At 45.8% G+C, this 13,841-nt stretch overlaps 1 protein-coding gene across 1 annotated transcript; it reads left to right on the forward strand.

Annotated features, from left to right (window-relative positions):
* Positions 1 to 6,664: 6,664 nt before the first annotated feature.
* On the forward strand, positions 6,665 to 8,166 carry LOC119281662 (LOB domain-containing protein 15-like). Its single transcript, XM_037562128.1, has 3 exons — positions 6,665 to 6,813; positions 7,117 to 7,417; positions 7,523 to 8,166. Exons 1-3 carry the CDS (start codon positions 6,668 to 6,670, stop codon positions 7,952 to 7,954), a joined length of 879 nt encoding a protein of 292 aa, XP_037418025.1. The 5' UTR covers positions 6,665 to 6,667; the 3' UTR covers positions 7,955 to 8,166.
* The last annotated feature ends 5,675 nt before the right edge of the window (positions 8,167 to 13,841 follow it).

Genomic DNA, 13,841 nt, shown 5'->3' on the forward strand with positions numbered 1-13,841 from the left:
TATTGACTCGGTGGGACCAGCTGGGGAGCCGCCCAGTCAGGGGAGCGGCGTTGTAAGGCGGCAGGTTGACCCAGTCGCCGTCTGAGGCGAGGTTCTTCACGTAGAAGTACGAGCGCTGCCACATCTTCACCGACTTGATCAGCGTGATGGGAGGAAAGGGGTTGTCGGCCGTCGAGCGCCACATCGCGATGAAGGCGCCGCACTGGGCCGGCACGCCAGTGATGTGCGTGCCGAGCTTAGAAGAGAAGAATTCTCCCCACAGCTCGATGGTGGGGAGAACACCGAGGAAGCCTTCGCACAGGGTGGCGAAGGCGGAAAGCAGCACCACCGTGTTCGGTGTGAGGTGGTGCGGCTGAAGGCTATGGAACTCCAGGAATGAGCGGAAGAAGCCGCTCGCCGGCAGCCCCAGGCTGCGCATAAGGTGCGAGCGGAAGATGACCCGCTCGCCCTCTTCCGGCGCCGGCCGGATTTCCCCCTCCGGCGCGGCGCGGGCGCGCACGAGGTCCGCGCTGGGGAGACGGCGGGTCTGGCAGAGGAACTCGATGTGTTCTTCCTCTACCTCCGAGCCATCCCATACGCCAGAGCGCACGGCAGAGGCCGCGGCGGAGGAAGAGCTCATCGCCGCGGTAGGATGCGCTCCTGCTCGACGGCGGAGGAAGGAGAGAGAAGAAGCAAGATGAGGCGGGGGAGCGGGGAAGAAGGGCGCGCAAGATGTGTCGCTCCGCTTCCCCCCGCCTACTTATAGCCCTGCGGGCTGAGAAGCCGAGGGGGCGGGCATGGGCTTAACTGCGCACGACGCCCCATGCCGCCCCATGATTTACCCATGAAGTTACTACACGCAGTAACGACGTGGGAAAACCAACCGTCCTCAGCCACAATGGATCCGTCCGTATGCCGAGGCGCGGTAGTGGCGGGCCCCGCCTGACGGCCCGTCCCGCCGCGCGCGTGGGCAGGCAGGCTGTTCTCCCCACGTGGCGCCGCACGATAGGACCGCCCTGATGGCTGCGGGGAAGCGTATCAGACACGCCGCCTAGTTTCTCGCCGCGACCTTCGAATTGAGGCTCTTCGCCGAAACTCTGACTTTCGACAGTCGGCCCAAGGGAAGACGGCAGCCGAGTCCCAGAGTCTGCCCTTTTAAAAAGATTGAAGCTGTTGAAGCCCCACAATACAGCGACCGCAGGGTTTCACCAGCTTCGGGGACTACTGTCGGAGTAATGGGCCACGGGTAGGCTAACCCGAGCCCCAGGACATTTCAAGACACCGGGGCAGGCCGCGCCCCTCAGGCCGAGTCCCGGGGCCGACTCCAAGATAGGCCAAGTCCTAGGCGGCGGCTCCTAGATAAGCCGACTCCCAGGCGGCGACTTCTAGGGAGGCCGACTACGGAGAGGCGGCCCAAGACTCCTCCCTTATCCCGAAGTACGACGCATGGTACGGTTGCGGCATGGCCGTTTCCCCCTGCCTACCAAGGGCCGGCATGGCTACAGTAGGCCGTACTGCTGGAAGATCTCCGGTGGGATACGACACTGTTGCCATGCCTGCCCTGGCCTCAGCCACAGTACGCAGTGCACTGTGCCCACGACGCCAGCCTGTACGACCCGAAGGCGGCAGGATCGCCTGTCAGTGGGAGGGCCGAAGCCGGCCTGGGCGACCCGAAGACGAGCCCGTGGGAGTCGGCCGACCCTCTCGGGCCCCACGAGCCATTAATCAGATAAGATGGGGAATGGCGACAGTGATCGCTCGATAGACGGCGGCACTGTTGCCACGACCCGATGACCGAGCCTGCGTCATCAGGAGTGCCGCTACAGTATCAAGCCTGTCCGCGGGACCCGCCAGTCGGCGGGCCCAGAAGCCGGCGAGAAGGACGGCGGCCTGAGAGACAGACGGCTGGGACCCGCGCCTAGCCGGATTACTATTGTACCCCCGGGGGGTAGGCCTATATAAACCCCCCGAGGCACCCATGCAAAGGGTTCGACCCTAGAGAGGAAGACAGACCAGATAGCCCAGGGAGGAGAGAGCTAGCCTTGCCCTCTTCTACCTCCAGAAATAGTTCCAGGAGCACCATTGTAGTTACCTTGCTTTAGTGATCATGCGGAGACCCCGCAGAGCAGCAGTAGGGGTGTTATCTCCTAGGAGAGCCCCGAAGCTGGGTAAGTTCCGCCGGCGTGCATGTCTTCGCCTCATCTCGCTTCCAGGCACCGGCGACGTTCTACTCGCTCCCACCATGATAAGCCATCCTTTGGCATATGTCGTATTCAACCCCCGACACTATGCATCTTTCACATTTACTAATCCCAACTCGCTCTAAATATACGAGTGGCAGTCATCATGTTTAGGGCGAGCTAATTAAGCGAATGAACTAATAAAGGAAGGATTGTGGTCTTAAATAGAATATTTAATCATAATTAAAGAAAGGATTATGGGTAAACCGGTGGAATAACTAAAAGAAAGATTGTGATCTTAATAAATTATACATGAAGGATTTGGGGTAAAAAGGTAGGATAATTAAAAGGAAGGATATGTAGACTTCAATGTGTTGGGGATACTAAATTAGAAAAGGAAGGATTTGATTCCCGACTAAAACAGGTGAGAAAGTAATGGTAATTAATGAAAGTATTATACTTAAATGCCATTAAAAGGATTATACTTAAATGGAATCAGTGGGAGATTATGCCCGGCAAATAAATATGAACATGGCTAAACTGCAACGTACTTTTTTATGTTCATTTTGTAGAAGGATGCTGCGTTGCAGCATGTTCTTCATAGTGAATCCGGTGCTTCGGGATATTATGTTGACACAAAACATCAATTTTTTCCGTTGCAATGCACATGCATATGTGCTAGTAAAGAGTAATGATAACTATGAAACTTGTCATCATGATTTTAATTTTCAATTGGATTATGCCAATCAACTATCACATGATAGTTATTGCGTTGAATTTGCTCCCACTACTATTCATGAGAATAAATTTGCTTATGTGGAGAGTAATAAAATTTCTATGCTTGCGGATCGTGAAAAGAATGCTTTATGTTATAGCTATATTGTTGAATTCATTCATGATACTAATAAAAATTATTATGAGAAAGGAACATATGCTTTGACATATCTCAATAATAACAAGTTTCCTCTTTTGATGTTGAAAATCTTGAAGTTTTGCTTGTTTTGCCTTCCTATGCTAGTTGATTCTTGCTCCCATAAATTATTTGCTCACAAAATCCCTATGCATAGGAAGTGGGTTAGGCTTAAGTGTGCTTGCCATGTGATTTATGATGCTTTTTTTGATGAGAGTCAATAGTATGCATTCTCATTTCAACCTCAATTATTCTCTAGTTGGCAAGCATCATGTGGTGGGGAAAGATCATGATTTATTATTGTTGACAATTATCTCTATGATAAATGAGTTGGGAGGCGAAACATTAAGCCTCTATTTTTCTCCGTGTTCGATGGATGCCATTTGTTCTAAAAATACGCTTTGAGTACTAGCAATTATAGAAGACTATATGATGATTGAGTATGTGGAGCTCTTACTTAGACTTTGTTGAATAAGTTGAATTGCAATTGTTTGGTGACTAAGAACATAGGTTGTTAAGTTTCAAGAGAAGGCATTGTTTGAACCGTAACATGTGAATTGATTGCTACTTTATCATGATGAGTTTTATGAGAAAGAGTTGATGTTATGATGCTAGGAAAAGTGATTGAAATTATCATTGATCAAACTTATGCACTATGCTAGCATTCACAATTCATAAATTATTTCTTTTATCATTTACCTACTCGAGGACGAATACGAATTAAGCTTGGGGATGTTGATACGTCTCCAACGTATCTCTAATTTATGAAGTATTCATACCGTGTTTACAACAAGTTTATATGGTTTTGGTATGATTTGAATGGAACTAACCCGGACTGACGCTGTTTTCAGCAGAACTACTGTGGTGTTGTTTTTTGTGCAGAAATAGAAGTTCTCATAATTGGACGAAACTTTTTGACATTTTTTTGGAAGAAAAGAAAAATACTAGAGAAAAGAACTACCAGAGGGGCCCCTTGCTAACCACAAGGCACCAGGGTGCGCCACCCCCTAGCACGCCCTAGTGGGTAGTGGGCCCCCTGAGGCCCATCTTCGCATGAAACCGACGCCAAAAAATCCTATATATTCAGAAACCCCCGAAAGTTACCCTAGACTAGAAGTTCCACCGCCGCAAGCCTCTTCAGCCACGAAAAACCAATCTAGAACCTGTTCCGGCACCCTGCCGGAGGGGGAAATCATCACTGGAGGCCATCTTCATCATCCTGACAGCCACCATGATGAGGAGGGAGTAGTCCACCCTCAGGGCTGAGGGTTTATACTAGTAGCTATGTGTTTGATTTCTCTCTCTTGTGTTCTTGATTTGGCACGAACTTGATGTATCGCGAGCTTTGTTTGTATAGTTGGATCATATGGTGTTTCTCCCTCTCTATCTTGTTGTGATGAATTGAGTTTTTCCTTTGAGATTTTGTTATTATCGGATTGAATACTTTTATGGATTTGAGAGCACTTGATGTATGTCTTGCTATGAGTACCCGTGGTGACAATGGGGTATCATATTGATTCACTTGATGCATGTTTTGGCACTTAACTCGCGGATTCCTGAGGTGACATTTGGGCAATCTATGCATACGGGTTGATGCACGTTTTTGTTCTTGTTTCTCTGATAGAAATCTTTTGGCACGCTTTGAAGTTCTTTGTGTTGGATTGAGTATTATGAATGAGAAATTGTTTGGTGCATATGGTATAATCAACTCACGGATACTTGTGGTGACATTGGTATCTAGGTGACATTTGATTTGGTTGATGTGTATCATATGGTGTTATTTTAGTATGAACTCTTTGGGCTGTTTGTGACACTTATAGGGATAACTCGATAGATCAATCGGAAAGGATAACTTTGAGATGGTTTCGTACCCTACAAACAATTCCGTCTTATGTGCTCCGCTAGACAAGAACTTTGGAGCGATTCTTCATCGCACGTTGAGGGATGGTTATATGATCCAACTATATTAGCATAGTTGAGAGATTGCACTAGCGAAAGTACGAACCCTAGGCCTCATTTTCAAGCATTGCAATACCATCTGTGCTCACTTTTGCTATTCGTTACCTTGCTGTTTTTTGTTGTTACTATTACAAAAATCAATATCTACTATCATTACTACACTTCTATCACCATCTCTTCTCCGAACTAGTGCACCCATATAATTTACTATTGTATTTGGCATGTTGGGGATACAAAAGACTTTTTATTATTTGGTTACGGGGTTGTTTGAGATAGACCATCTTCATCCTACGTCTCCCACGGATTGATAAACCTTATGTCATCCACTTGAGGGAAATTTGTTGCTATCCTACAAAACTTTGTGCTTGAAGACCCAACACGAGTCTACAAGAATAAAGTTCCATAGTAGATATTAGGCCCTATTGACAAGCATTAAGCATAGCAAAGTCATAGCAACATCAATCTTAGAATATAGTGGGTACTAGGGGTCAAGCCTTAACAAAACTAACTCGATTACATGATGAATCTCATCCAACCCATCACAGTCCAACAAGCCTATGAACGAATTACTCATTTCCGACGGTGAGCATCATGAAATTGGTGATGAAGGAGGGTTGGTGATGATGAAGACGGAAGATCGCCCCCTCCGGAGCCCTGAATAGACTCCAGATCTGGCCTCCCGATGAAGAACAAAAGGTGGCGGCGGCTTCGTATCGTGAAACGTGGTGAAACTTCCTCTCCTATTGTTTGCTCCAAAGATAGGATCTTATAACGTTGGAATTAGGGTCAACGGAGCCTCGTGGGCCCCACTACCCACCAGGACGCGTCAGATGGGGGTGTCGCGCCCTGGTGCCTAGTGAGCAGCTTGGGCCCCCCTCCAGTGGGTCTTGGTTCAAGTAATTTTTATATATTTCAAAATAATTCTTCAAAAAGTTTCTCCAATTTCGAGAACTTTTATTTCTGCACAAAAACAGCACCATGGTAGTTCTGCTAAAAACCTCGTTAGTTCGGGTTAGTTTCATTCAAATTATACAAATTAGAGTTCAAAATAAGAGCAAAAACGTTAGGAAAAGTAGATACGGTGAAGACGTATTAGGCACGACTGGCCCGGCGCCTGCAACGAACCCGCAACCTCCTCATCCTCCGACTCGGTGTCATCCGAATCGAGGGCACAGAAGCGGTTGACAGGAAGCACCGCAGACGACGGAAGCGACAAGGCAGAGAGGGAGGGGAGGCCGGACCGATGGACCCAGGGGGGCACGGGGAGGGAGAAGAGGAGGTGGGGGAGGGCACACCACCGGCCACCGCCGCGGGGAGCAGAGGGGAGGGAGAGAGGAGAGCCATCTGCCGACTCCCCTTATTTTTGTTTATTTACTCGCATTTTATGTTAGAACCATCGAACTATGAATTGTAACGGAGGTAAAATGGTCAAGTGGAGGCAGCTTCTTGTTTTCAACAGCATTCCTTTCATTCCCTTGACATGAGCAGAAGCACCAGGGCGCAGGGGCACGAGGGAGGGAGGGCCGGCCAACTAATCGAGTCAACGTTCCTTGGCTTGGCTTGCCAACATTTCTTCCTCCTGCCTCGCCCATTTACTTACTACCAATTGTGTGCATGCTTTACGCCCATCCCCTCATTAATGCCTTGCCTTTTAAGCACTCTTTCCTTCCTCGCAATTCCAAACTTTACACTTCTCTACTCCCCCTCGCTCTCAATCGTTCCTGTGTCCTCCGTCTCTCCGTCTCCCAGGCGAGGAGGAGAGCATGCCTCTATGTCCACGGAGAGGTAATGAAGTGACCCTCAAGAACCATGCTGCTTCGATGCTTGTACTTGATTTTTTTTAAAATAAAGGTTCCCTTTGTTTGTTTTGATTATCCTTTCCGGTCAGAATAATCTAATTTAGATGTGTTTTTTCTATCTATATATGACTTTTGCCTAAAAGGTTTATCGAGAGATCTATGATAGCAGTGCCTTTTCCTGTTCTTGCGGCCACAATTTTGGCACTTTGGTCTGCATCGCGCGCTTTGAGATCCCCGCTACTTAATTCCATCCAAAATAAACCCTAATGATCTTCTGGACTTCCACCAGGGAGAGACTCGACGAGATCGGTAAGAAGATCAAGCGAGAGCCGGACCCCGCCTCCGCCATCGCGGGCGTCGTAGTCGCCGTCTCACAGACCGAGCACCACGTCCCTCGCCGCCTAGGCCTCGTTGGCCCAGGCATCGGCGGCGCCGCGAACATAGCGACCCCGTGCGCCGCGTGCAAGCTCCTCCGCCGGCGCTGCGCGCACGAGTGCCCCTTCGCCCCCTACTTCTCCCCGCACGAGCCCCACAAGTTCGCCGCCGTCCACAAGGTCTTCGGCGCCAGCAACGTCTCCAAGATGCTCCTGGTACCATCAAACTATTTTAATGGTTTCCTTTTTTTTGTTAATTCCACCGCCCGTGTTTTGTGTTAATTAATGGCGTACGTCGGTGCATGTCACGCGCTGTTTCAGGAGGTGCCCGAGCCGGAGAGAGCCGACGCGGCGAGCAGCCTGGTGTACGAGGCGAACCTGCGGCTGCGCGACCCGGTGTACGGCTGCATGGGCGCGATCTCCATGCTGCAGCAGCAGGTGAACGCGCTGGAGGCCGAGCTGCAGGCCGTCAGGGCCGAGATATTCAAGCACAGGTACCGGCAGACCGGCGTCGGCGTCGGCGTCGGCGCGGCAAACCTCATTGTCGACGACGACGTCAGTGCCGCCGCAGCCGGCGGCTTCATGGCTCCTGCCACGTCGCTGGTGCACACCGCTGGCGTGGTGTCCGTGGCGGAGGCCGGCCAAGAAGTGGACACAATGCCGTCGACGGCCACGGCGTACGCTGCCGGACAGCCATCGAGCACCGACTACAGCTCCCTCGACACAAGTGAGCATGATGCATACTTTGGTTGACATGCATGGATTTACTCGCGGTTCTGGTGATCGATGGAGATCACAATTGATTAATTAACTCGCCAAATAAACTTTATGTGCAAGTATAACTCTCTCTATACATGTATCTTCTCTAGAACTAGATATAGCTGTTGTGGATATCTTGGGTGAGAAAAAGATTGCCCAGTGATCGATGTATCTGCCCTCATAAATTTCTTGTGCGTGTCCACTCATCCAATGTGATTGCTTGGTTGATTTAATTATAATTGATTGATTTGTAAAATAAAAAGCTTAGAGCTAACACTTTAACTGACACTACTCCCTCCGTCTAGGTGAGTTAGTCATCTTAAGCTGTGCACCGTGACCAAGGAGGATGAGAAAACGAGAGACCTTAATGTTTATTTGCTAATTAATAGCATTGCATGCAATGAACTAACCATTGCATGTCGTGTTTAGTAGTCTCAAGTCATTAAAAGCATGCACACCCCTCATCTCTTATTGGTTGATATGTCAAGAAACAAGAAACGAAGTACAAATTAATGCACCGTGCCTAAGTGTTTTGGGATTATTTGGTTTTCGTAAGATGACTTACACACCTAGACGAAGAAAGTAGTTGCTAGGCTTGGAAGTTGGAAATAGAATAATCGACAGTATTTGTTTTCTTTGTTCTTTTGTGATGAGTGTTTAGCACTGCATCTGCATGCGTGTATATATTTCAACATGGTTATTTTTGTTAAGCAGTACGCGAGTTTATTGTTGTGCTAGCTTGCACTCAATAAAATCCGTCGTTTTCTCCTTAGCTATTTGATTCCATGAATTTCTCAATGATTGATATGAATTTGCGTGTAAGCTAGCATTTTCAGCATGTTCATGAGTCATACCTGATTAACAGTACTACAGCACTACAGATCTTCATCATCTTCTCCTCTGTACATAGGTCAATTAACATCGAAAGTTTGGGGATCTCACATTATGTGAGTATGTGTCTTCATTTTCCCTCCAACCTTTTGAATCTGGAGCAAGTTGTTCTGAATCAATTCTTTAAGCTGAAAAGGGTTTACAATCATATTGGGGCCAAAATAAAGTTTTTGTAACTGATTAGCTAGGAAATAACACATATGAGCCTGGCACGGTGTCGATATGGCATGCATTTGTGCAAGCGTGCATGTCAATTCTGATAGTTAAGTCACATCTTTTTTTAAAGCTAGTTAAGTCACGTCTTTATCATTGTTCACTAGTTAACTGATTTGTTTTGGCAATTGGTTATTTTGCTCAAGTAGAACTGTACATTGATATGACAAATTGAAATTAGTGTATCTACAGAACTTGCGATGGAAACGACATACCAAGTTACTGTATCCATACATGTCTACACTCCATATGTAGCAGTATTATGTGCATATACAGTATATGTACTATGTTGTGCCGCAAAAAAGATGCATATATGTTACTCCCTCCATACCTAAATATATGTCGTTTTGGAAGGCTAGTTTTAGCCTACCAAAACGGCATATATTTAGGGACGGAGTTAGTATATAATATGATTGTCTTAAAAAAAATTCTGAAGCATGTCATAAGAAGATTTCATTTTCGAGTAAAGCTAAAATGTCAATCGAGGATTTTTTTTTTTTTTTGCGAATGACGGTAGTTGGTTTTTGTTCATGCATGCAACGATTTTGGTTGATGGGCCAAAGAAATTTAAACACGAAAAATGACTCCACATATAGGCACTCTCCTGCATGGCTCAATTTAAAGAACTTCATGTGCATATAGGTCAACATGTTCTTTTCTTACTCAAATATGTGCAGACCTTTTTTTTAATACAATACAATAGCAATGCTCACATACACGCACCCTATTAACACAAGCATGCATACCCTACTCTTATGAATATCTTCGAGATACTATGTCGGTCTAATATCTTGAGGTTGACAAAGTATTTATAGGCGCTTCGTAGTTGAAGAGAAACATCTCTCCTCCCACTGAATGAAGATAGAAGCATCAGTGCGATTATCAATGTCAAGTCTAAAACTTATACTCTGGCGAGCTAGTTCCACCACAAGAAATCTATACACTCAGTTTGCAATACGTGCAGACTTATTGGTGGACCAAGTATAGTTCTTTTCCGGTGCCGGTAGCGGTCAGGTAATGCATGCACGCACGCATGCCCTAATTTTCTTTAATCTGTTTGTTTTTTGTTGCACTTCCTTCAATCTGATCTGTTTGCCTACATGCATGTGTTGTCAGTTCTCAGAATCTCACAGTAGCGTCTTGGCATGCATATAAATGTAATGCGCCGCTGTGCTGGCTCTTTCATCATGTCAATGACGAGGCAGCTAGCTAATGTACAAACCTGCAGTAGCCTTTCCTTGGCGTGCAGGGTTTGCATTCAGCTCGCTCGTAAGTCGTGACCGTACGTACTACTTCCAGTTGAGCTCCAACCAAAGCCGGTAAAGCAGCCAGGCTACCAGGAACGCCCGGTGGCATTAGAATAGCTGCAGACCATCACTGGACCGATCGATGGTTTGTTTTATCTCGGACGGATGGCCAGCAGAGGGTGCGCTGGGGAGCTTGGCGTGTGTGCGTGGCATGGCCTGTGTCACTGTGCGTGTGTATGATGTGATGGGATTTGGTCCACCGTCGTGCTTGCTTGAGATGGCGGCCATCCCACATATCATAGCTTGTCTGCACTCAACACCAATGCCGATGCTTGAAAGTCTCCTTCGCTGGCCTCGGAAACCCCAGCACGGAATGGTGCACCAGCTTCTTCCTACTTGCACATATCGATCTGTACTGCCAGCACTGCTAGTACAGACTGCCTTATGTGCCGGGTAAATCGTTTGACGTCGAGCAAGGTTAGCTATATCCGGTATTGTTGACTTGCACCTCGCGTGATCTGACTGGCTGGCCGGCGGCCCGACGGTGCACGCACGCAGCACGTACTATACGTAGCGAGATGAGAATACGGCCTACTGACGGAGTAGATCGTTCTGCTTTGTTTTTGGCGATGCGGAATGATGTGGTACAGCTGGTGGCTGGCATTGACTAGGAGCTGCCGACTGCTTGCGCGCGCAAATCTTGAGAAATGCTGCACGTGGTGCGGTGGAGGCGGCTATACGCGACCTCGGATCGTGCCCACTGTTGCATGTCTGCTCTCCAGTACTCTTACCACCCCTCCTCGCCGTTTCATGTTTCACGTTCGTGCGCCAGAGTACCATGGACCCTCCTATCTGGCGACCGTTCGTTACTAGGGGTGGCATTTGTAAACGTTTTGATGATATTTTTATTTCATCGAGGATGGCAGTTTTTTCAAAACAACATGACATTTTCTGAAATGAAGGCTCAAAACTATCATCCTCGCATAAAATGTCATGTTATTCTCAAGAAACTATCACCCCCGATACAACTAAAGCTGGCACGAAAAACACGTTCGAAATGTCATGCCTTCCCAGTTAGCTTTTCTGAATATTTTTGCTCCTATGACATGTGGGGTCCACTTTCGGACAGATTTAAGCATCCCTACATGTGAGTATGTCTCGTTGAAGTCAACTCACTGAATTCTTCAAAAACCTTTTGCGATAAGTCGAGCTTCGTAGACGAACACATTTCCATTTGCGTCTTTTTTAATAGATAGGCCCATTTACATTCTATTGATCTCACATGCTTTGGTGGATCAACCAAGTTTCAAACTTGATTCTCGTACATGGATTCTATTACATATTTCATGACACTGAGCCACTTCCTGTACTCAGGGCCTACAATTGCTTCTTTGTAATTCACATGTTCAACATTTTCAAAAATATTTCATTTTCACCCAAGAAAATTTCATCCTCAATTCCTCATACCTCAGAGGTTGAGAATGATTTCTTCGTGTCCTACGTGGTTCAGCCACAGTCTTGACCGAAATTTCTACAACACATGTAGTTGCTTCCAATTCAGTCGCAGGAGTGACCTCCAGAATAACTTTTGGCGGTACGGTCCTTTGATTTGACGTCAAAGATTCTACAATCTCGTCAAGTTGTATTGTCCCCCCACTCACTCTTTCATGAGAAATTCTTCTCAGTACTCTTTTTTTTCATGACAAACACTTTGCCTTCAGTTTGGTGGTGGAACTAATACCCCATTGTTTTCTTGGGATAACCTAGAAAGTAGCATTTGTCTGATTTGGGATCGACCTTATTTGGTTTCAAATGTTTTACATATGGAAGACAAATTAGGTTTCTTCCCATTCTATTTATCGTATGGCGTCGTTTAAACAAACTTTGATGGAGCTCTATCTAGTGTTAAAGCAACGGGTTCTAAAGCATAACCCCTAAAAGATAGTGACTGTTTCGTTAATGAAATCGTAGATCGAACCATGTCTAATAGGGTTCGATTACAACTCTCATACACACCATTCCTTTGAGATGTTCCGGTGCGTAAGTTGTGAAACAATTCCACAATATCTAAGATTCCCGCTAACCTTGTAAATGAAATATTCTTGCCCGCGATCTGATCATAGAAATTTAATTTTATTGTTACTGTGATTTTCTACTTTGTTATGAAATTCTTTGAACTTTTCAAAGGTTTCATACTTCTTTCTCCTTAAGTAAATATAACCCCATATGTACTTAAATCATCGGTAAAAGTTACAAACTAGAGAAACCCACTATGCTCTGGTACACTCATTGGACCACACAAATCAGTATGTATGATTTCTAATAAGTCACTTGCATGTTCCATATGGCCGGTGAACGAGGTCTTAGTAATTTTTTCCATCAGACAAGACTCTCAATTGCCAAATGATTGAAAATCAAAAGACTCCAAAATTCCATCATTTGAAGTTTCTTCTTCCGTTTCTTTCGGTAGTGACCAAGACGTCAGTGCCAAAAAAATGTGGTACTCCCTCTTATCCATATTAGCTGTCACTGATTGAGTACTAAATCTGCGACAATTAATATGGATCAAAGGGAGTATTTGTCTTATCGATCATTTTAAGACGTTTACCGTCATTGTGAAAGATAAAATTAGTAAATTCCAGATCCATAATAAACGATGCATTCTTAACAAGTGGATAGCCATAAAATATATTATTTAAAAATATAGGACAACCATTGTTCTCCAATTTGACGAATATCCATGAGAGAGAGAGGGTGGGAGGGAGAGACGTCAGTAGACACCTGACACAGCTTAAACAACTAAAAGTATCATCAGCAGATAGCTATGCTATTTACCTCTTAGAGTTGTAAGTGAAGCATGGTGCAAGGAACGATAGATATATATATTATATCTTGCCTACTGATGACCCACAAGTATAGGGGATCTATCGTAGTCCTTCCGATAAGTAAGAGTGTCGAACCCAATGAGGAGCAGAAGGAAATGACAAGCGGTTTTCAGCAAGGTATTCTCTGCAAGCTCTGAAATTATCGGTAACAGATAATTTTTTGATAAGATAATTCATAACGAGTAACAAGTAACAAAAGTAACTAAGGTGCAGCAAGGTGACCCAATCCTTTTTGTAGCAAAGGACAAGCCTGGATGAACTCTTATATAAAGCAAATCGCTCCCGAGGATACATGGGAATTAGTGTCAAGTTAGTTTCATCATGCTCATATGATTCACATTTGTTTCTTTGATAATTTGATATGTAGGTGGACTGGTGCTTGGGTGCTTCCCTTCCTTGGACAAGCCTCCCACTTATGATTAACCCCTTTCGCAAGCGTCCGCAACTACGAAAGAAGAATTAAGATAAATCTAACCATAGCATGAAACATATGGATCCAAATCAGCCCCTTACGAAGCAACACATAAACTAGGGTTTAAGCTTATGTCACTTTAGCAACCCATCATCTACTTATTACTTCCCAATGCCTTCCCCTAGGCCCAAATCATGGTGAAGTGTCATGTAGTCGACGTTCACATAACACCA

This window comes from Triticum dicoccoides, chromosome 3B (genome assembly GCF_002162155.2).
Source record: "Triticum dicoccoides isolate Atlit2015 ecotype Zavitan chromosome 3B, WEW_v2.0, whole genome shotgun sequence".
Taxonomy (NCBI): domain Eukaryota; kingdom Viridiplantae; phylum Streptophyta; class Magnoliopsida; order Poales; family Poaceae; genus Triticum; species Triticum dicoccoides.